The sequence below is a fragment of the Dromiciops gliroides genome, chromosome 6 (assembly GCF_019393635.1).
Source record: "Dromiciops gliroides isolate mDroGli1 chromosome 6, mDroGli1.pri, whole genome shotgun sequence".
Classification (NCBI taxonomy): Eukaryota; Metazoa; Chordata; class Mammalia; order Microbiotheria; family Microbiotheriidae; genus Dromiciops; species Dromiciops gliroides.
In genome coordinates, this window is record NC_057866.1 from 37,179,996 (window position 1) to 37,204,492 (window position 24,497).

A 24,497-nucleotide genomic window follows, 5' to 3' on the forward strand; every position below is an offset into this window, starting at 1 on the left:
CTTGATAGTTACCATAAAATTCCATTTTCACATAAAAAAATGCACAAAGCAATTAGTGGCCTGTATTAACTGCGGATGCTTGACATAGGTGCCGATGACATCATTGGCAGCCAATGAGCAGACTCCGTTTGGAGTGAGTGTTCTAACCCTCCCTCCTCTCTCCTCTCCCCTAGTCCCCTCACACACAGACACCTTCTACAATAGAACAGTGTGATTCTGGGAAGACAAGAGCCTGAGCTGGGATTACCCAGGACCTCCCGTGGTACTCTGGTGCATCAGGCTGAGATTCAGGAGGCTCCCAGCACCTGTGAAGTAAGACAATGGCTCCAAAGCCCTGGCCAGGAGGCAAGCCTGCCGAAGCTGCTGTGGTGCATTAGGACCGACGCTGAGAAATGAGGAGATGCAGCCTGGCGTAGTGACTGTGCACCACGGATGCTGGGATGAATGCTTTTAGCTGCAGCCGCAGAGGCCAGCGGCACTCAGGTTTCCCAACCCATTTAACTTCTAACCCTTCCACTTAGTGCTCACAAAAGCCCCGACTGCTCCGGGAGGAGAGTGCTGGGGAGGGGCTGGGGGCCCCCAGTGCCTTCCTGGTGTATTCTTCCACAGCATCTCAAGGACAGACACTCCCTGGCTTGATCCCCACTCATGCACCCACTGCTTTTTTTTTTTTTTGGGTGAGGCAATTGGGGTTAAGTAACTTGCCCAGTGTCACACAGCTAGTAAGTATTAAGTGTCTGAGGCTGGATTTGAACTCAGGTCCTCCTGAATCCAGGGCTGGTGCTCTATGCACTGCGCCACCTAGCTGCCAATTTCTGTCATTTTTGAGGGGCAGTTTGAGGATACAGAGTCTAACTATGCTGTTTGTGTCCTAGAGGTTTCAAAAGTGTTAGACACCTCTTAGGAAAGTCCTAACCAGGACCACATGGCTTATCACTGTTTCCTAAGACAGCCCAGCCTGTAGCTGGACAGTTGTCTTTGGTGAGTTCTGTTTTTTCCTTTTCCTTTTTTTTTTGTGGGGCAATGGGGCTTAAGGGACTTGCCCAGGGTCACACAGCTAGTGAGTGTCAAGTGTCTGAGACTGGATTTGAACTCAGGTCCTCCTGAATCCAGGGCCAGTGCTTTATCCACTGCACCACCTAGCTGCCCCGCTTGTTGGATTTTTAAAGACCATCATGACTTGAGCCCCTTCCTGCCTTTCTTAGGCTCTCCTCCCCTCTACAAGCTCAGCAATCTAGCTACCCAGGGCTACCTGCTGTTCCCAATATGTGACACTGTGCCTTTGGACTGGCCATCCCTCATACCTGGAGGGTCTCCTGCCTCCCTTCTGCCTGCTGTACATTCCCATGACAGATCTCGTATAAATGGGAGGCGAACTTTGAGGGAAGCCACTAGTATTATGGAAGGCTAGGAAAGGTCTATTGCACAAGGTGGGATTTGAGCTGAATTTTCTGGATTTATTTATTTAGCATTTTCCCCAAGTTACATGTAAAAAAGTAAATTTTTTCACATTGATTTTTTTTTTAAACTTTGGGTTCCAAATTTTCTTCCTCCCTCCCTCTCCACCCTAAGAAATCAAGCAATTCAATATAAGTTATACATATGCAGTCATGCAAAACATCTTCACATTGGTCTGGTTGTGAAAGAAAACAGATAAAACACCTTTAGAAAGAGGAACTAACAAAAAATTCTGCTTCAATTGAGCTGAATCTTGAAGGAAGCCAGTGATGGTTCAGAACCCACCTTCTTCAACAGCCCTTTCCCAATTCTCCCTCTTTCTGGTATATTCCCTCTGAGATGATCTGTTTTCTCCCTTATTAGAATGTAAATTCCTCAAGGAACCCATGCTCTAATGACAGGGACCTTATATTTACCTTTCTTTTTGTTATAGGGCCTAGCACCCCAGAAGTTCTCTGGGGTACATCAAAGAACCTTTTCCTTGAGAAACTAAACCAAAGGACAGACAAACCTAAAGAGATAAGTAGAACCTGATCAGGACTGAGCTAGCTCTGGGACCACCACCCTTCATTCCAGTCTCTCTTACCCCTGGAGAGATAAGATTAGGTGTGGCTGCTGCCTTTGTGTCGGGAGGAGAGGTGGTTTGAGAGATCTGCAGCCACCCCTCACCCAATTCCTCCAGCCATCACCAGTGGGGGATGGTCCTCCCTCAATAAGGGAACTTTCCACAGTCAGATGATCACTCCCATCAGTCCTCTATAAAAGTATCTGCCTGTCTTCTGCTCAAGGAGATTGGTATCTCAGAGCCATGCTCTTTGCCATGCCTTCTCCCCATGAGAAGTCCAAGGATTTCTCTCTTGGTATCTCTTCCCCAGCCCCTAAATAAACTATTATCATATTCTACTGGATTTGTGTGCAAGAGGGTGTAATTCTTTAAAGAAGAATTCCTAAGGACCCCAACCCCAACCCCTATCCCAACCCCTATCCCAAACCCCCTACCCTATTTCCCCAGTGCTTAACAGGAAGTGCTTAATAGGAAGTGCTTAATAAATGCTTCTTGATTGACTGATGGGAGGAATGCCCAAACCCATACCTATTCCAGAAGTCATCCTTTGATGGAGTCCTTTAGGAAAAATCCAGTTTCCACATTTTCCCATTCAATGTGGTTGAAATGTGGGACTTCTTATTAGTCCAGACTTCCTCACTCTTGCTACCCCAGGAGGACTCTGCTCGGTTATGAGCCCCTAGTCCTCCATCCTCTCTGACTCCTGCTCTCTTGCAGACACCCAGCCACTGTAATTAATCATCAGCTCAGAAAGCCCTTTGCAATCAGCTCCCCAGGCTCACCACACCAAAGTCAGAATTCTGGAGCTAGATGGGCCTCAACAGCTATGTAGACACCATCTTGTACTTGTACAAAAATTCCCTTTACCCCACACTGAACAAGTGGTCACCCAGGCTTTCATAGAAGCCTTCCATTGAGGAGGAAACTTAATTTCTGAGGCAGCCCATTCCATTTTGGGGTAGCTCAAGTTGTTAGGAAGCTTTTCCTGACCAGGGGCTAAAATCTGCCTCTAGGTGGCGCAGTGGATAGAGCACCGGCCCTGGAGTCAGGAGTACCTGAGTTCAAATCCGGCCTCAGACACTTAACACTTACTAGCTGTGTGACCCTGGGCAAGTCACTTAACCCCAATTGCCTCACTAAAAAAAATAATAATAATAATCTGCCTCTATACATTCCACCCATTGTTCCTGGTTTGGTCCTGTGGCTCAGGAGAACTGGTCTGATCCATTTTCCAGGTGTTAATTCAGCAATTACTTAAAGATACTTCTTTCCTAAGTCCCTTCTTCTCCAGGTTGAACATTCCCAGCTCCTTAATCCACTCCTAACAGGGCATGAACTCAAGGCTCTTCCCCATCCTGGCAGCTTCCCTGTGGACCCTCTGTAACTGATCACTGTCCTTTACCAGAATAATGTCCCCAGAATTTTTCAATTAAGGAGGAGAGTGACTCCTTTTTTAGCATCGGGGAATCTCACAGGCAGCTTAGGATGTAGAGACAGTAGGGCAAAACAGGAAGAAAGCTAGATTTGGAGAGAGAATTGAGTCTGAAACCTAGTCCTGTTATTCTTTACTGTTGGACCTAGAAATAGTCATTTAACCTTTCTGGGCCCCAGTTTCCTCAAATGTCAAATGTTAGTTGGTCTCAAAGTCTAGGTATAAAATTATATGAATCTATGAAATCCTCTGGACTAACACCCTCATTTGGCGGTAGGAGAAACTGAGGCTCAGAGAAGGGGAGGGATTTCAAAGTCACAAGGTGAAAGTTAGGACTAAAATCCAAGGCTGCTGATTTTCAATTCAGTTCAAGAGTCATTTATTAAGTGCCTACTATATGCTCAGCTCTGGGGATAGAAATAAGAAAAAAACAGTGCCTTCCCTCAAGAAGCTTACAATCTAATAGAGTGAAATAGAACACAAAAGAAAGCTGAAAAGTGTGTGTGTGTGTGTGTGTGTGTGTGTGTGTGTGTGTGTAGGGTGAATAGCACAGAATCATGATATTCCATGGATTTGTATGCTTTTGTGGATAGTTTCACATTTTCATCTTGGGGAAACAAAGGCAGGGCCTTTTCCAAGGAAGACATACATCACCTTCTCCCTCCTCCCCAAACTTGTCTGAAAAGACACAGAATCTGAGGTAGCCCATGTTGACCTCTTGCTCCATCTCCTGCTCATTTTCTTTTTCTTTCTCTCTATCTTCCTTTTCATCGTCTTCCCCATTCTAGTGTTGTTTTGGCTGAGTAGTTGTTGTGTTTTGTTTTTTTTAAAGAGACCTGAAATTTGCTCTTTCCCTTCGTTTTCACCTTTATCAGAACACACTGAGCCCTTTGGACACAAGGCATATCTATGCAGTGCTGCCCATGTATCCCCAGACCAAACTTATCAGGGAACTGGGTAGAAGCACTTCTCATTTCTTTGGTAAATGACTGGTGAAAGCATGGAGCACCTCACTGCTGCCCCCTGCATGATCCCAATGAAGCCCAGAGAAGGACAGATTCTCCAGAAAGAGCAGAATAAAAATAAAAAGAGTAGGTTACCGCCTGAGAGAAGCAACAGCCACAGGACCAGTCCGGGGAGGTACCGGAGGTGGAGGAGACCCCATGACCATCTCAGGAAGCTGAGAGAACCTGTAGGCCTGAGTGAATGAGACAAGCAAATGAAGTTCACAACCCCACCCCCAACACTCTAAACCATCCCTCCCCCCCCAATCCAAAACCAAACCCCAACCCATTAACCAAAAAAATAGTCCACATGCCTATTAGCATATTTGCTCATCTCCTTTAAAATGACTCCAAATCCTGGCTCTTCCTTCCACTTACCACCTGTGTAACCTTGATCAATCTGGGCCGTGGGTTCCTCACTTGCAGATAGTCTCTGAGGCCCCTTCTGGCCATAAATCTGTGATCATATCGACCTGGTCTCAACCTGCCTTCCCAGCCTTATCATTACACCATTCCCTTTCCCAGGCTTTTTGGTCCAGCGAAATTAACTCTCTTGCTCTTTCTCACATGAAACATTCCATCTCCTACCTCCATGTCTTTTCATAGGCTATGCCCCATTGCCAGCATCTGTTCCTGAAGAGTTGAGCTCAAGGGCTGCTTTCTCTGATCCCCCAGCTGTTAGTACCCCCTCCTCAGCAAAATGATCATGTATCTTTTTTTTTTTTTTTTTTTTTTTTAGTGAGGCAATTGGGGTTAAGTGACTTGCCCAGGGTCACACAGCTTGTAAGTGTTAAGCGTCTGAGGCTGGATTCGAACTCAGGTACTCCTGACTCCAGGGCCAGTGCTCTATCCATTGCGCCACCTAGCTGCCCCTCATGTATCTATTTTTACACATATTTTTATTTGTACATGTTGCCTCCCCTGATAGAATAGCATCCTGATGGGAGGGACTGTCTTATTCATGTCTGTGTATTCATCAGCCTTTTACTGAGGTGGCATTTCATACACATCCTTGCTGATTAAAAGCTGGTTGGCTGATCTTAAATGGAAATAGACTTGCCTGGGGTCAAGATTTTGACAGCTACCCATTCTCTTCACTTACATTGGCTGCAGAGTTTTTTCCTCTCTTATTGGAGGTTTTTACAAATGGCAGATGAGGGCAGGAGGAAGCACAATCAAACACTGACATAATTAAAGAGTCAAACCAATGTTACATCCAGAGAGAAAGCTAGGTGATGTTGCCTGGGGAGACAAGTAGCTCAACCTCTGAAGCCAGTACTGGGCTTTCATTTGCTAACAAGGCAGCCTAGAGCCTCCAAGGAGACATTTTCACCTGTGAAGAGTAAAGGCTTCTTAGAACTCCTACAAAACTCCTCAGAGCAGAGTAAGGACCTGATCTGGGAGCAAACTGGTGTCTTAAGATCAATTTCTTCCTGGACCTTCTGATCTTTAGTGGACATTTCCCTCATTCTGTCCAGGAGGGGAAGGACAGGGAGAGGGGAGTACAAGAGGTCATCAGGAAGATATTTGTCAGGAAGAGAAGATGGGTTGACCACAGGGTACAAGCCAAGAATTAGAGTGAGTGTGCCACTGGTACCTTCATGGTGTCAGGAGAAAGGAAAATGTCGCTGGCATGTTAGGTGGACCCCATTTTCATGAACTCCTTGGAGAAAACACAAGAAGGGCACATGGGTGGGTTGTGATCTATACCAAAGTTTCTTCTTTGGATTATGACCCCATATGGGGTTGCATAAATGAATGTGGGGGGTTGCAAAAAATTTGGCAACAGTAAAAGTTTACATATATATGTGTATATATACATATGTGTGTATACACACACACACACATACACACACACACACACACATATATATATATATATACACACACATACATACAATGCCTATATGCCTGGGGTCACATATAAATATCTTGGGTGAAAAGGGTTTGTCAGTGGAAAAAGTTTAAGAAGCCCTGATCTATACCAATGGAGCAGAGCATACATCCGAACTGATGACATCACAGAAGAAAAAATTCCTAAACATGAGAGTTATCCAAAAGTGGAATGAAGGACTCAAGAGACAGTGGGCTTCCCATCCCTGGAGGTTTCCAAGCTAGATGGCCAAGAATGTTGCTAGTATAGGACTTGTACTAAAGGACCTCACAACATAAGGAACAATATTCAAATGGTTCCAGATGTGCTTCATCTTATTTCCCCCACCATCTTCTTGCCAGTCAGTCTATCACCAACAGAATTATAAAGGGTAGGGTCTGCTTCCATGACTGGGAGACACTCCTCCCAGGTGTCAGAGGGAGATTTGAATTGACCATATCTATTAATCAATCAATTGATCAATCAATTAACATTTATTAAGCACCTACTATGTGCCAGACACTTTGCTAAGCACTGAGGATACAAAAAGAGGCAAAAGACAGTCCTTTCCCTCAAGGAGCTTACAATCTAATGGAGGAGATAACATGCAAACAATATATAAAATGCAAGCTATATACAGGATAAACAGGAAATAATTAACAGAGGGAGGGCACAAGAATCAAGAGGGGATAGGGAAGGCTTCTTAAACTCATCTGTAAAATGAGCTGGGCAAGGAAACAGCCAACCACTCCTGTATCTTTGCCAAGAAAACTCTAAACAGGGTCATGAAGTGAATGAGTGAACAACAACAACAACAACAAAAAGAAGGCTTCTTGTAGAAGATGGAATTTTTGTTGGGACTAAATCTGGAACTGATGATAGAGACTCTCTTGTTCATGGAAATCAACAGGGTTCCTGCCCCCTTGATGAAGTGTAATGATTGGAATGACGCCACCTACTGGAGACTTGCTGTGGAGAGCTCCACCATGAGGAAAATGCCTCAGAGGCATTGTGGCTTTTCCTTGGCGTCAGGAAATGACGTTTGCTCATGGGTGCTGTCTATCAAGTCTACCAGCCAATCAACTGGAGGAGCCTCCTATGGTCTGGGAGGAGACAGGAAGGAGGAAAGGGAGCCTGGGCAGAGAGCGTGGGCCCTTTTTGGCTTCCGGACTTGATGGTGGTGGCGGCAGAGGACTTCACAGGAAATTTGAGGAAAGATAGGAATGCCAGGCTGTTAGAATTCTGTTCTCAATCTTTTTCTTTCTATTTTCCAATAAACCCTTAAAAACCTAAACTCATTTTATCAGTGATTTTTAGTCAGTTTCCCCCAAACTGGGGGAACACATTAGAATCCACATTTAGAATCTTAAATTACATAGAAGTCAGGGGTCAGCTGAAAGATCTCCACCTTAGTCTAGTACTACATCATTAGAATCATAATAGCTGATATTTATATAACACTTTGAAGTTTGCAAAGCACGTCCTAAGTACTATGTCAATTTATCCTCACAGCAGCCTTACAAAGTAGGTGCAATTATTGTCCTCATTTTACAGATGAGGAAACTGAGGCAAAGAAAGGTTAAGTGTCTTGCCCAAGTCACACAATCAGTAAAATGTCTGAGGCTGGATTTGAACTCAGGTCTTCTAGACTCTAGGTGTCACCCAGTTGCCTCTAGAACTCTCTTTCCACATTCAGGGAACTCTGTATGCCTTCTCCTTTGAAGTGATGAAGATTACATCAAATGTGGGAGGGAGTCCCCTTCAGAGGTGTTACTTAAGAGCAACACTTGGCGTGGCCTACTCGGAGCCACAAGAGGAGCCCACTGCAATTAACAAGTAGGAGGTGCCCCTCTAGGACTAGATGCCCAACACCTATTTTGAGTAACAAAGTATCTTGGGCGGGGGTCTCTTTTGGGTCTTCTTCAATCTCACAATAAAACTTTCCTTTAATTTTGGCAACTGTGTAGCTACAAGGATGGGGGGGGTTGTTTTAAAAGAGGAGGCAAATGAGGGAGCCTTGGCAACTGTCTCAAGATCACAGCTACTAAGTGGGAGAATGTGGGCTCTGAAGGTATTTCTCCCATTCCACAAGAGAACACCAGGCTATGGTAGCTTCTTATACGCAGCATAGGAAGTAGTCCTTCCTCTGTTTGGCCTTGAAAGCCCTTCAGAACTTTACCAGCATCTACCTGTCTAATCTTCTTACTCCTCTCCAAGAACTCTCTCATTCAGTGATCTTATCCTATTTGCTCTTCCTTGTACATGACACTCCATCTCCTGACTTAGTCCTTGCATGGGCTATCCTTTATACCCAAAATGCTCTTCTTCCTCATCTATGCCTCCTTGCTTTCCTGGATTCCTTCATCAGGAAGCCTTTCCTGGTCTCAGCCAGATGCTGGTAGCTTAAGAAGCTACCCTTTCCCTTTAATTAACACTGTCTAGATCTTGCATGTATGTGGTTATTTGCATATTGTCTCTCCTATTAGAATGTAAGCTCCCTGAGAGCAGGGACCATGTTTTTGTTTTTTATACAGTGCCTGGCACATTAACAAATACCTGCTGGCTGGTTGCTTTCCTCAGATTTTCTGGTTGATGGCTATGGGTCTGATAAGTAAGAAGTCCACAAAACGGAACTTGGGTCTTTCCTAATCCTAAACCTTCTGACACAAATATAAATGTCTCTTAGCTAATTGGAAATATTCAATTTTCTTCAATTATGAATGCCTGAGGTCAGGGTCTCTGTTTTCTTTATCTCCTTATCTCCTCCTATGCTTAGGTAGGGACTTGCATGTACTGGGGGTTGAATAAAATTGTGCTGAAGGAATTAACAGAAAACTCCATCCTACAGTTTCATAAAGAGGAGTTTGCTATTCCTCTCAAGATCATAGATTTAGTGTGGAAAAGACCTTCAATCCATCCAGTCCATTTTCTTCATTTTATAGATGAGGAAACAGAGGCCCAGAAAGCATAAATGACTTGACCAGTAGGTCGCTAGTAGCAGTGTCAGGATTTGAATCCAGCCTCTTGAAGCCAGTACAATATTCACCACATTTACTTCCCTGGACCAAAGGAAGCAAAGGACCAATGTTTGTCCATTAAGTCTAAGAATATCTATACTATATGCAGTAACCTATATGAGCCAAGAAGAAACTGATGGCTTTGTGTTTAATGGATATATCATTGGGATTCACTAGGGTTAATACGGCCCCCGAGCCCCTGATGTGTGCCTGGGGAGCTCTATGCTTTGAACAGCCTTTTGGGGCACACAGTGAGGGCCATAAGGTCAGAAGGCCAAGCTTTCTCCATGCTCAAACCCAACTCTGTGGCCAAACTTTTATTTTTTGAGGGCAGGACAATGGGGGTTAAGTGACTTGCCCAGGGTCACACACCTAGTAAACTTCAAGTGTCTGAGGTCTGATTTGAATTTGGGTCCTCCTGAATCCAGGGGCTGGTGCTTTATCCACTTCGACACCTAGCTGCCCTGCAGCCAAACTCTTTTTTTTTTTCTTTCTTTCTTTCTTTCTTTTTTTCTTTTTTTGGTGAGGCAATTGGGGTTAAGTGACTTGCCCAGGGTTACACAGCTAGTAATTGTTAAATGTCTGAGGCTATATTTATACATATAGTCCTTATATTACATAATGGTTTATCCACTTCGACACCTAGCTGCCCTGCAGCCAAACTCTTTTTTTTTTCTTTCTTTCTTTCTTTTTTTTTTTGGTGAGGCAATTGGGGTTAAGTGACTTGCCCAGGGTTACACAGCTAGTAATTGTTAAATGTCTGAGGCTATATTTATACATATAGTCCTTATATTACATAATGGTTCCTCATACATAATATCCATTTAATTCCCCATAATATGTATATAGAGCATACACTTAATGTCCCCTAGCATATAAGCAAGTACATTATACTCAACTATTACTAGATACATTCAGGTCCTCCTGAATCCAGGGCCAGTGCTCTATCCACTGCACCACCTAGCTGCCCTGCAGCCAAACTCTTGATACCGATGTTTGAGGGGCATGGGGTATGGGGCTAAATAAGAATAGATGAGGGCAAAACTTTGTGTACATGTGAGAGAAGAGGAGAACTGACCAATGATAGTTCTCAGGTCTACTCCTGATCCTGATCCCTGCTGGCTGTAATGGGGCTGTTTCAGGTGGTATGGGAGAAATCATTAGGCCAAGGGGAAGTCATACTGTGTGCTTTCTACCCCCCCCTCCCCGCCCCAGCATCCACATTATCACTAGCACAATAATTTTGTTGTTAAGTCATTTTTCAGTTGTATCTGACTTTTTGTATCCGCATTTAGGGCTTTCTTAGCAAAGATACTAGAGTGGTTTGCCACTTCCTTCTCATTTTAGTGATGAGGAACTGAGGCCAACAGGGTGAAGTGACTTGCCCAGGGTCACACAGCTAGTAAGTGTCTGAGGCCAGATTTGAACTCAGAAAGTTGAGTCTTCTTAACTTCAGGTCCCACACTCTATTCACTATACCATCTATTTGCCCAATTACACAGTAATGGGTGCTTAATAAATGCTTATTGACTGGTTGTATTCAGATGAAATCCAGCTGAAATAAACATCAAGGGCAGCCTTGAAGGTAGGATAAAAGAAAGAAGTACACACACACACATACACACACCTCTAGCAAAGTATAGCTTAAAGTGTATGTATGTAGAAAAGAGGGAGGGCTTTGAAATGAAAGAGGGAGAGAAGGAAAAGGAAGGTAATACACAGATGGTTCTCTCCCATAGAATCCTTCATTTCTTTTCTTTTTTGTTTTATTTTTATTTTTGTTTTTTGTATTTTTTGAGGGGCAATGAGGGTTAAGTGACTTGCCCAGGGTCACACAGCTAGTGTCAAGTGTCTGAGGCTGGATTTGAACTCAGGTCCTCCTGAATCTGAAGCCAATGCTTTATCCACTGTGCCACCTAGTTGCCCCACCTCACTTCTTTTAAATCTCAGCTCAAGTGCCCCTTCTTGCAGAAAGTCTTTCCCAATTCCTCCACCTGCTCCCCCAATATATATTTATTTTAAATTTATCTATATGTGTACATGTTGTTCCCCAGAAAAAGGAAGGAACTTTGTGTGTGTGTGTGTGTGTGTGTGTGTGTGTGTGTGTGTGTGTGTGTAATCTGTAACTCCAGGGTTTATTACAGTACACAACACACACATGTATACACGTGTGTATGTGTAAGTGTATGTGCATATGCATGTGTATGTGTACATATTCTCTCTCCCATAAGAATGTGAGTTTACTGACAGCAGGGCTGTTTTTGCCTTTACTTGTATCCTCAGGGCTTAGCACAATGCCTGGCATATAGCATACACTTAATCAATGCTTATTGATTGGCACTTAATAAATGCTCCTGGTTGATGAATCAATAGGTCTTATCTCCAGCTGGAGCCACCCCCTTGCTCCAATATTGTAGTTGAGCCCTATGACTTTCCTAGCATCTTTCCCCCTCACCTTGATTCAGCAAAGACCTATTACATTGTAAAAGAAACCCGACTGGTCATTAGGTGTCTAGGCCAATTTTTTTCACAGCCTGCACCTGTAAAGCATGATCAAAAGTCTCCCAGACGGCAGCACAGAAATTTCCAAATTGCCAGGAGTAACCTTTATCATGATTTAAATGGCATCGGTCCTGACAGCGGCATTTAAAACCACCCGGCTTTCAATTATCCTGGGGGAAAAGCTCTGATCTCGCCCTTGTGAATCCTGCCTTCCCCTCTCTGCTGACAATGAAAGGTAATCATAGCTGTGGTTTCGAATGGCCACCATTTATATTGATTTCTCCCATTATAATAGGACAGGTTACATTGTGATAGCTGGTATTCAGAATCTTCATTTCCACTGTGAATTGCTAAGCACCTTCTCCTTTCATAAAAATTTGTACAGAAGGTGTTGTTGGCAAGAAAAAAAAATCCTGATAACAAAGGCCTTGTCTTTGAATTTCATTCTTCTTCTGATCTCTCAGCTACTCTATGACTCAGTAATTACCCATTTTAGATGGCCTCCTTTTTTAATGAGATATAACACTGAGACACCGCCTCTTATTCTCCCTTTTCTACCACCCCATCATTATTTTATAACATTTTTTTTTCACATGGTCTAAGATTGTTTTGAAGGAAAAAAAAAATTCCCCATTGGACTATGTTGTGATTTTCAGTGAGCTGCGATTTCTTCTTAGTTCTTACTGGTTGGGTCCTTTATTCTGGTCTCTCAGCTTTTCTCTCTGATGTATGAAGGTCTCTTTTGATTCCTTAAATCAGAATATTTCAAGTCAACTCAGTGCATCATCTTGGAATTAGAGGATACCTGGGTGCACCCAAGTTTCTGACTCCATATCCAGGGCGTTATATAGATTGGAAGGAATTGAAAAGAGAAAAAATGAGGCCATGACTTCATTTGATGGGGAAGGGATATAACTTGAAAGCTGAGTGGGAAGGAAATATTTGGTGGGCCAAGCTGAAATGATGAGATTGGAAGAGAGAATGACATTCACAGAGGAAGATGGGAAGTGAAGGAGCATTTGCCAAGTGTCTGCAGCCTACAGGGCACTAGAATGGAACTGATAAAGAGAGAGTGTCTGAGAGGGGTTTAAAGAGGTTCCAAGTTGAAGAGATAGAAAGATAAGAACTGTAGGCATGGGATCCTAGAGAGACGGAAGGAGAAGAGCTGTGAGATATTAGAAGAGAAAACAAAAAGAAAGGTGAAATTGAATGCCTCATGCACTAGTGTGTGATATGGTTTTCAAAGTTTGGGAAATTAAAAAAACTAAAGGACACCCTTTCTATGAGAGGGGGGAAAGAAAATGGGTTTTAAAAATTATTTCTTGTACATGATGGCATCTTATATGCATATCACCCAACATAAAGCTTAAGGCTAATAATAACAATACTTTATACTTTGCTACAGTGAAAAGATCACTAAAATTGGAGTCACAGGAGTTGAGTTCAAATCCTGGCCTTGCCACTTTCTCCCTGTGTGATGTTGAGCAAAGATGTGGCCATTGAATTCCAGGGAGGCTTAGCAATGTGCTCAAGGTCACATAGTTAGCAAGTGGCAGATCTTAGGACTGGAACTAGTACTATTAGGAATTGCACACCCAGGACCCTCTCCTGGTGGCCGTAGGGGCATTAAGGTGGTGCTACTCAAGAATCAACTTGGCTTTCCACCAAAGTGGGTTACTAAGACCAAGAGATGTGAAACTGATCTAAGATGACTGGGCTGAGGGTAACACATGACATGATAACTTACCGGCCTCGGCAGACTGTACTGGTACATTTCTGGTCGGTAGGTAGGCACCCATTGCATTCCACCTCTTGACCGGGTCATGGTCCCAGGAGCACTTGTTACTACTTCAGAGTAAGGGAAGTGCTGGGCTGAGCCATAGGTGTCTTGTTGCCTGTTCTGTCCACCGTGGCCTGCGGAGGCCAAGCTGAATGCTTCTTCCAGCAGCATGTGCATCTGTTGTCTGACTTCATCAATGGATGGCTGAGAACTGAGGGTGGACGTCTCTGAATGACCTTTTACCTGGCGTGACCTTGGGTAGCCTCGAGGCTCATTAACTCGGTCAATGTTCGTTTCTTCTATGATTTCAGGTTCAGTCTGTAGGAGAAGGCAAAAATCAGTCCTCAAGAAATTATTCATTATTTAGGAAATAATCGATGACTGATTTTTAGTGTGATTAAATAATAATAGTAGCTGTCACTTATACAGTGCTTTAAGGTTTGCAAAACACTTTACATCTATTAGCTCATTTGATTCTTACAAGAACCCAGTGCTGGGGGCAGCTAGGTGGCACAGTGGATAGAGTACCGGCCCTGGAGTCAGGAGTACCTGAGTTCAAATCCGGCCTCAGACACTTAACACTTACTAGCTGTGTGACCTTGGGCAAGTCACTTAACCCCAATTGCCTCACTAAAAAAAAGAAAAAAAAGAACCCAGTGCTATTGTTATCTCCATTTTTACAAATGAGGAAACCAAGGCAGGCAAAGATTAAATTACTTTCCCAGGGTTACACAGCTGTTAAAGGATAATAATGATAAATCAATAGATATTAGGCGGGAATAGAGACCTGAATTGTGAATTAAATGGATACAGGCAGCTCCTAAATGAGGAAACACCTTCTACCAACCTCCTGAAGAGAAGGTCAGCACTTCTCTCTTTTTTGGGGGTGAGGCAATTGGGGTCAAGTGACTTGCCCAGGGTCACACAGCTAGTATGTGTCAAGTGTCTGAGGCAAGATTTGAACTCAGGTCCTCCTGACTCCAGGGCCGGTGTTCTATCCACTGCTGCACCACCTAGCTGCCCCAGCACTTCTCCTCAACTTAGAGTCCAACAGAGTTGCCTCAAGCACCGAGAGGTTAAGTGAATGCCCCAGGATTACACAGCCTATTTGTATTTTAGGCAGGACTTGAACTCACATCTTACTGACTCCACAGCCAGCTCTTTATCAATTATCAAGCTGCTTTTCAAATAAATGAGTAAAATGTAAATAAATGTTTACATAAGGCATTAAGATTTATACAGTGCTCCCCCTATTTTCTCTTTTATTCCTTACAACAAATATATATTAAATGCATTATTTCCATTTTGCAGATGGAGACACCAAGGCTCAGAGAGGTTAAAACCAGTCCATGGACACAATGTAAGTATCAGAGATGGAACTGGAACCTGAGTCTTTCTTAAATTCAGATTCAACACTTTCTGCTACATTACACTCACTCACTCACACACACACACACACACACACACACACACACGGCCAAACAAAACAAATCTACTCTAGGTATTATTATTCCCTTTTTTGCAGATGGTGAAACTGAAGTTTAGAGACGGTAAGTGAATTGTTTGGGGTTATAGAGTTAACAAGTGTTAGCAGGGTTGGGATCTCTCCTGAATTCAGGTTCAGTACTCTTTTTACAATACCATGGCTGCCTTGCCAAGTAATAATAGCTAGGATTTCTAAAGCACTTTAATGTTTTAACTAATTTGGTTAGTTTATTTGACTAAAATTATACATCATTTCCCCTAATCCATTGCTCTCTTTTTCATTCATTTAACAAATGTGTGTTAAGTTCTTACTATGTGGGAGAACATTGTGCTAGGCTTTGCAATCGGGGAGGATGCCAAGTTCTCTCTACTGTCGTACATGGAATATGAGGTTTCTGTTATAAGATTCATTGGTTTCAGTGCTGGAAGGGACACTGAGGATAACACAACTCAACCCCTTCACTTTATAGATGAGTAGAGGGATGACCAAAGAAAGGAAGTGACTTGTCCAAGATTACACTGCTAGTACACAACAGAGGAGTAATTCAAAGTCAGCTCTTCTGAAGCCAAACCCATTTCTCCTTTCCCCTATAACACATCCTAATTCATTTACAAAACGGGCTGAAAATCTAGGCTTATCATCATCATCATTCACAAATTTTTAGCAATAGCAATAGTTTCATATGTTGCATTTTATACATATCATCTTCTTTGATCAATAACATTTTTATTAGATTTATCAACCTATCATTTAGAAAATGAGATTCATTATTTAGCAGATGAAATAATATTTGTAAAGGGCTTAGCAGAATGCCTGGCACATAGTAGGAACTTACCCTTATTTTGAGGCTCCTTCAGAGAGACTAACTCACATACCTACTAGAATCATACCCAGATGTTCCAACTATTAAGTAATCTGAGGTGCTGGGCACACAGTAGGTACTTAACAAATGTTTGCTATAGTTTGTCAGTTAACAGAGTTATGTCAATCTGCTCAGTGCCACTTATGCAGACAGTAGGTCTGATGTCCTCTAAATAAATGGCTATCAGGAGTTTCAGGATGAGAGCTATCTGTCATTTCCCCAAATCCTCGGCTCATGAATGGTTCAGCCTATATGAAATGCAGACGGTCTCTCCCCTTGTCCTTGATAACAAATAGCTAAGGACACTTGTCTTTTCTTTTGGAGAGATTTCGGAACATGAATTAGTTGATGTAAGCTGAGTACCGGTCATGCATTAAGTGTGGTTTTGAATCTGTTTTCCTGTGAGCTCCTATGAGATGGCATTTCTCTGTTGTTGTTTTTTAATAGAATATTCAACTGGAAGGGACCTTAGAGACTACCTTGACTTAGCCCCTTCAATTTCATTTCTAAAATGATGCTAAAAAAAGGCGGGAATGGGGGGGGGCGGCTGGGTGGTGCAGTGGATAGAGTACCGGCCCTGGAGGCAGGAGGACCTGAGTTCAAAGAAATAAGACCTCAGACACTTAACACTTACTGGCTGTGTGACCCTAGGCAAGTCACTTAACCCCAATTGCCTCACTAAAACAAACAAAGAAACAAACAAAAAAAAAGCATTCTATCACTTCCTAGTAACCCACTCCCCACCAATAGATTCTTCCTTCAAAGCCAAGGAATACAAGTAAGAAAAATAAAACAAATAATGGCTATGTGCGACAGTGAATGTCTTGATCCACACCTAAATATCCTTACCTTTTCATGGAGAGGGAGATGGTGAATTTTACTGTCAAGATTCAACCCCCTCCCCACCCCCCACTTCAAAGAGAAAAATAAAAGACTGAGAGGAAGGGACTTGACAAAGTTCCCACTAATAGAGGCAGAACTGCGACCAGAAACTAACTTTCCCCATAACATCGAAACTCCCTTTGTCAAGTTCATCCACTCATTTCTCTTGGTTGTTCTCTCTCTACTCTTCGATTTTGTTGTATTGATAAATCTCTGAAAGACTGAGTCTCCCCTGGAAATGATGCTTGCTAGAGCTTTGCTGATCCCTTCTTCTTTCCCTAGTTGTTAGTCTTTTGCTCTTCTCCAAATTATCTTGCTCTTATTTCCCAGTTTCCCTGATGTATTCACCCCCAACCCACCCACCCCCTCCCAAGTAGAACATAAGTTCTCAGAAGATAAGAATTTTTGTTTTCATCTCTCTATTTCTTAGCACAGTGTGGAGCACGTAGCAAACACACAATGTTGTTGCATTGTTTCTTTTCTTTTTTTGTGGTGCAATGGGGATTAAGTGACTTGCCCAGGGTCAAACAGCTAGTAAGTGTCAAGTGTCTGAAGTTGGATTTGAACTCCTGAATCCAGGGCTGGTGCTTTATCCACTGCGCCACTTAGCTGCCCTCTGTTGCATTGTTTCAGTCATGTCTGACTCTTCATTACCCCATTTGGAGTTTTCATGGCAAAAATTTCGGGGTGGTTTGTCATTTTCTTCTCCAGCTCATTTTGTAAATGAGGAAATTGAGGCAAACAGGGTGAAGTGACTTGCCCAGGGTCACACAGCTAGTGTCTGAGAGCAGATTTTAACTCAGGAAGATGAGTCTTCATGACTCTAGGCCCACTGCTCTGTGCCACCTAGTTGCCCAACCCCAAATGGGCAGACCCTGAACATCCTGAGGTCAGGATGATCAGAAACATAGATGCCAACACCATGCAGAGGGGATGCATTTGGGGTCTTACAAACTTGGTTTGCTTTATCCCTTTGGCAAAGGTCATCCCTGGATGTATCTTCTTTTATAGATCCTATTTTACAAATGGGGGAAACTAAGGTACTGAAAAGTTAAATGACTTGGCAGGTCACAGAATTAATCACAGATCGATGACTAGGTCCCACAGGTTGTCACTTTCAATTCAGACATCTATTAGCATCGGAAGATATTTCTTTTAAATCAGTAAAAACTTATTTCTTGTTTTTTGTTTTGTTTTGTTTTTTGTTTTTGTTTTTTTGCAGGACAATGAGGGTTAAGTGACTTGCCCAGGGTCACATAGCTAGAACGTGTGAAGTGTCTGAGGCTGGATTTGAACTCAGGTCCTCCTGAATCCAGGGCCAATGCCTTATCCACTGCGCCACCTAGCTGCCCCTGAAAACTTATTTCTTAACCAATTTTTATATGACTCCTCACTGCTGCCATATATTTCCTAACATTCTGCTAATAACAATTTTCAAACAATAAAGAAAGCTATTCATTAATAACATTTAAAAAATAGATACATCTATTAAAAATACAGATTTTCTCAATGTATCAGGGTCTTAGAGTCACTGACAAAGACACCTGAGAGAAAAAGGAAGATCTCATAAGATCACTGCCTTTCTAAGATGGAGTCATCATTCCCTGGACCTTCAGAGTTCTTTGTGTCTTAAGACCTCCAACAGCTTTCAGTACAGCCCTACGTACAAGATCTTCCCTAGGGACACACGCAACTCCAATGTGGGAAGCCCAATGGAGAAGCCACATTGTTGACACAATGAGGTCTCATCTGACTATCGTATCCTACTCCTTTGAGCTTCACTATAACAATTATAAGGGTTACCATCTCAGTGGCTTGAGCTTCCCTCCTTTTCTCTACTGTCTCTGGGCAGCCTCAGAATACAACAGAGACTGGTACCCTTGTTAGAATGATTGGCAGCAGCTGCTACCTTCCTACACCCATAGTTCAACTATCCTGTTTCCCTGACTACAGGAACACAATGAGGTTCTGGGTTTTAAAAATATAAGAATTACAAAACATATTAATTCTACACATTCATATTCATGATATCAAATTAGCTCATTTAGATTTTATGAGAATGAGGAAATGAAAAGTAATACATTTAAAAATGGAAATATTCACTTAATTAGGAATACTTCCTTTATGTAATAGGTTGAGATCAAACCCATAACATACAGCACTTTTTACATCCTTTTCAAATCTCAATTACAGAAGAGGTTTTCATAGCTAGAGAGAAGAGGTCTCCTAAGTCAGTTATTATCTGAAGAGGAAACTCATCTCTTGGATTAACTGGAGGCCAACTACCTGGGAGCCCCAGCCAACCAAAGCTTTGCTTCCACTTTTTGGAAAAATCATAAGAAAACAGACTTATGTTAAGAATTAATTCTCTCCCCCCATAAAAACAAAATATACAGCTTTCAGGGTAGGTATGGGGCTGAATCCATGACCAGCCCAATCCTGGCTATGAGAAGTCATGCCTACTATGATTATTCATGGACACTACAAGAGTCCAATTCATCTACCATGAAGATTTAGCTAGATTCGTGACATTCTCTTCATGTTCCTCACACAGAACACTCCATTACCAGTGTCCAGGTGTTTGCACTGGTTATCCCCCACCAATCCCGTGCCTTGAATGTGCTCCCTCCTCCAAGCTCATCTTGTTCCATCCACCATTTTGTAAGTATTGATGATAGCTCATACATATCAGTGTATCATTTTAGGTAGGGAACTTCCTGGAGAGTCAGGAAGCCCTGGTTCCAAGTAGCATCTCTGACCCATACTAGCTGTGCCTTAGTTTATAAGTTGCAGAGTAGGTGTTGACTGACATTGACAAAGGGAATTTCCTCAGAAGGAATTCCTTATATGGAAGAATTTGTAGGTCTGGTCCAGAGAAAAATAAATAATAGCTCACATTTATGGGGTAGTTTGAAGATTGCAAAGTACTTTATACACATTAGTTTTATTTGATCAGAAGAGAAAGCCTTGAGACAGAAAGAGATTTACCCAACATCACATAGATAGTAGAGTCACAGAGACAGGATTCAAAGCTAGGTCTTCTGACTTCAATTCTAGAGCTGTGTATGAATTTAGAACTGGCCTGTTGTCTATAAGGTCACCAATACAGCAAAATCTGACAACTTCTAGGAAGTTCAACCTGGTTTTCTTTTAAAATGCAAATGGGGTTGAAAGAGCTGACACATTCCTAGCCCCTTAGGGTGAATGTTTTTTCTCACACTACTTTCATCTTGCATGAAATTCAAGACATTGGACACTGGCCTGGGAAATGTACAGATTGGCACTGAAAAAGGGAAGGAAGAGTGAAGACACCCTTCTTTTGTTTTTCAGGGGCTGTATATAAAACAGGAAAGGCATTTTGTAGTCACATTTACTAGGAACATGCTTGTGGAAATTCAATCATTTTTATTCAGTCTTAGGACTGACTAATGGCTTCATAAAGTCAGAGTATCTGATTTAAAACAATCGATTAGCCTTGATGGGTAACATGTCAACAGGACTTCAATTCATTTAATTTCTAATTGATTTCCTCTCCTGGGGGCATCAATTAACATTCAATCATTAGCCATAAACTTAAAGAAATCACAAGATTGTCCATTGTTTTAAGGTGTAACTGCTGAAATGGTTTTGTTATTCAATCTGAACTCTACAGAAGTATCCTATTTACTCAATGAGTTGTGGCCATGACCCTGGGTTCCCACAGGCTGTACCTGCTCAGTGTAGGCAGGTACTACTATGTTCAAAGAACTTTAGGGATGAGCTATATCACTAACACTCAGTCTAGTTAGGTTTGGAGAAACTCATTAACAATTTGGTTAGAGGGTGCTGGATGTTTTGGTCACAGTAACTCCCAAATAACTTCTAGTAAGTTATGGAAGAATCATGTTCTGCACTGGACAGACCTTCAACAGACAGTTGAAGAATCTGGGGATGTTCAGCCTGGAGATGAAAAATATTGGGGCACAGTGGGAGCAAATGTTAGAATTATCTTCAAGAATGTGAAGGACTTTTCTGTGAAAGAGGGATTAGTTTTGTGCTGGTTAGCCTCAGAAGGAAGGACTAGGAACAATAAGTTGATGGTGTTACAAAAAAAAGCCAATTTAAGGTATTATGTTTCTAAATTTCCTTATAATGTGTAAACTGGTGAACAATTGTCTCTCTTATATCTGGATGTTAAATTTTTAAAAAATTCTGTTAAAATGGGAAAATTTGTGTTTACCTATGTTTGTTATTTAATCTGGAATTAGAACATGCCTAGAATCACATGCAAATAGTTGAGTCACCTTAAATATGTTTCTACTGTTTTAAAGAATTCTGAAGGCAGTGTATCTATCCCAACTCTTTTGTTTGTTATTAAAGCATCTTAAAGCAAAATTCATTTGTGTAATGGATGAAAAACATTTGCCATTAAGGGACTGCTACATTATTCTAAGTCTGACTCCAGGTATGATCATTGAAAAGCCATGGTGCCAGCATCCCTAAGGGGGTTTTGCAGGTGATGGATTGTCATGGGAAAGGCTGTGAGAATGACTTTTAGCAAGGGCTGAGGTAGGATTATCCTGACTTAATTTCCCTAATATGACACATGGAATGAAAATTATCCCACCTGGCTGATTTTAAGCCTGGTCCACAGCAGATGGCTATCTATCCAACTTCTGCCTGGAGTGCACACGAAGTTTAGGGAAGCATTAATCCCTGAGAGGTTTGTCCTTTTATGGCAAATTCCTATAATCATATCATTCAATCAGTATGAACACAATATTGGATTTTCATCTCTTAGATTAGTACTACAAATGGGTAACTATAGTGAGATGCAGGTTGTAAGGTTTAAATTATTTAACCTAAAAATTCTAGTCCTTTTTATAGTCTATACAACTAAAGTGTATAAGAATCTGACTTTGTCATCTGTCTGCCATTAGTTATACATTTTAAAACTGATTCAGAAACACTTTAAGTCCTTTTGATTCTTGCCCTTGCAAGATGAAGCTTGACTCCAATGAAGAAACATGAGAAAGCACATTCCTCCCTTCTTTGAAGTTAGGTGGTACACTGGATAGATCTGGCCTAGGGTCAGGAAGACCTGAGTTCAAATTCAGCCCCAGATACTAGCTATGCGACTCTGGGCAAATCACTTAACCCTGTTTGCTCAGTTTCCTCATCTGTAAAATGAACTAGAGAAGAAAATGGTAAACCACTACAATATCTCTGCCAAGAAAACCCCAAATAGGGTCATGAATAGTTGGACATGATTGAATAACAATCTTTCCTTTCAGAGGTGAAAGACTATGAGTATGGAAGACCCCATGTGATGTCTGATATTTTTGATGTGCTGGTCAATTTTGTAGAACTGTGGGTTTTCCCCCTTTCTTTTAAATACTTTTTCTAAGGGATGGCTCTGTGTGTGTATAGATTTGGTAATATACATCATATATTATAATATTATAATTATATAATACCTATATAATATAAAAACAAAAGATAAAATAAATAAATGCTTATGTAATTGAATTGAATTATTAAAGTATTGAATTACATTGGAATATTTTGAATAGGCTTTTAAGTAGTCAAAATAATTTATTTTCACATTTGTAAAATGAGGGGGTTGGATGAACTGACTTCTAAGGTCCCTTCCCACTCTAAATCTATAACACTATAATCTACTGTGCTTCTCTTACAGAAGTCCAGTGAGGATTAAAGCTAAGAATAATGTTATTAAAAGGACTTGGTCTATGGAGAGTGTAGTCAAGCTACCCATAGACATAAAACTTACTTTGTCTCATGCTTCAGAAGTCAAGAGGTTATTTGTTGGGATTTATGGCTTATAACAAACTTGTTTGTCATTTATACAAATAACCTCTTGACTCCTATGATTTAGGGATGGATTCTTACTTGCATGCACCATCCCTGGCTTACTTCCCTGAAAACTACACTCTATCAGGTCACAGGGAAATGGATGTTGTTGTTCCTATTGTTGTTCTTTGCCCTTTGTTCTCAAAGAGGACCGTGACATTGGGGTGGTGTCATGACTTGCTCTGAACTGGATTTAAGTGAGGGAGGGCTGTGCAAAGTCACCAACTTCATTCTCTCCTCCAGAGCCATCTGGGTCCAGTGAAGATATAGATCAAGATGACTGAAGATGGTCCTAGATGCTTTAATGCAATTGGGGTTAAGTGACTTGCCCAGGGTCACACAGCTAGTAAGTGTCTGAGATGAGATTTGAATTCAGGTCCTCCCAACTTCAGGGCCAGTGCTCTATCCACTATACCACCTAGCTGCCCCTGAACTGGATATTAAGCATTAAGACATAGATATTCATAAGATCATAGATTCAGAGCTGGAACAGACGTCAGAGACCATCTGGCTCAAAACCCCTCATTTTACAGATGAGGAAACTGAGGCCCAGAAAAGATAAAGTGATCTGTCCAAGGTCAAATAGGTAATAAGCGTCAGAGGTAGGATTTGAATCCAGGTCCTCTGACTTGAAGCCAGTGATCATTTTACTGTACCACGTGCTTCCCCTTTTCCAGGTCCCTCGGACCTGGGTCATCTTGTGCATACATCCTACAACTCCAGCACACAGGTTACTTTTTAATGCACATGATTTTTTAAAAAACTACTTTAACATTCAACATTGATATAATGCAATAAACTGGCTTTATAACTATGCTGATGCATAAAATATAATTGTTCAGTCAGTCTCTTAAAGTGTCCATCAAATTCTTTGCTGGTCCCTCATTCTCTTTCACCTTTCCACTTAAAAAGCTTGTAGATGATGTGTAAATACCAACTATCCTGTTCTCTTTTTTTTTTACTTTGTGCTATTTCATAAGGTCTTTTCCAGTTCTTTCCCTCCTTGTACTTGTTGGTCTTAATTGCATCATGGTACATTAATGGACCACGATTTATTAATCATCTCCCTAGTGGACAGTTAAGTTGCTTCAAGTCTGTCTGTCTGTCTCCCTCTCTCCTTATCATCTATCTCTTTACATATTTCTTTTTGGGGTGAGGAAATTGGGGTTAAGTGACTTGCCCAGGGTCACACAGCTAGTAAGTGTCAAGCATCTGAGGCTGGATTTGAACTCAGGTCCTCCTGAATCCAGGGCCGGTGCTCTATCCACTGCGCCACCTAGCTGCCCCTTACATATTTATTTTTATCTGTCTTTCATCTATTCATGCATTTACTCATTTATCTAGCTATCTGTCTGTCTGCCTGTCTGCCTGCCTTCCTGTCTGTCTGTCTATCTATCTATCTATCTATCTATCCATTTATTTATTTGTAGTTCCAAATGATGCTGCCACAAAATCTTTATTTTATATAACACTTTTGGGGGATATTCCTAAAGATGGAATTACTGGGGCAAAGTGTATGTATGATAATTTATGTAATTTTGCCTGTGTACTGCTATACTTTTTTCCAAACAAATTTAATGATTTTGCAGTTCCATAAGCAACAAAAGAGTACTTATCCCTTCACACTCATGCTAGCTCCCTTTGCTTTTAGTTTTTATTGGCAATTTGATAGGTTGGAAATGGATGGTTGTGTTATAGTTGCTTCAATTTGTACTTCTGTGATTTGGGTGGCATTTTCCTAAGTGATCATTAACCCCATGTGCACGCTGGTTCTCAAAAGAGCAAA

At 41.7% G+C, this 24,497-nt stretch overlaps 1 protein-coding gene across 1 annotated transcript in view; it reads right to left on the reverse strand.

The window, feature by feature from the left end:
• KIAA1549L (KIAA1549 like) overlaps window positions 1–24,497 on the reverse strand; it is a 311,060-nt gene that overhangs the window by 14,020 nt on the left and 272,543 nt on the right. Inside the window, 2 exon segments of the mRNA XM_043969915.1 lie at window positions 4,556–4,653; window positions 13,599–13,949. Of these exon segments, the coding sequence (XP_043825850.1) occupies window positions 4,556–4,653; window positions 13,599–13,949 (449 nt within the window).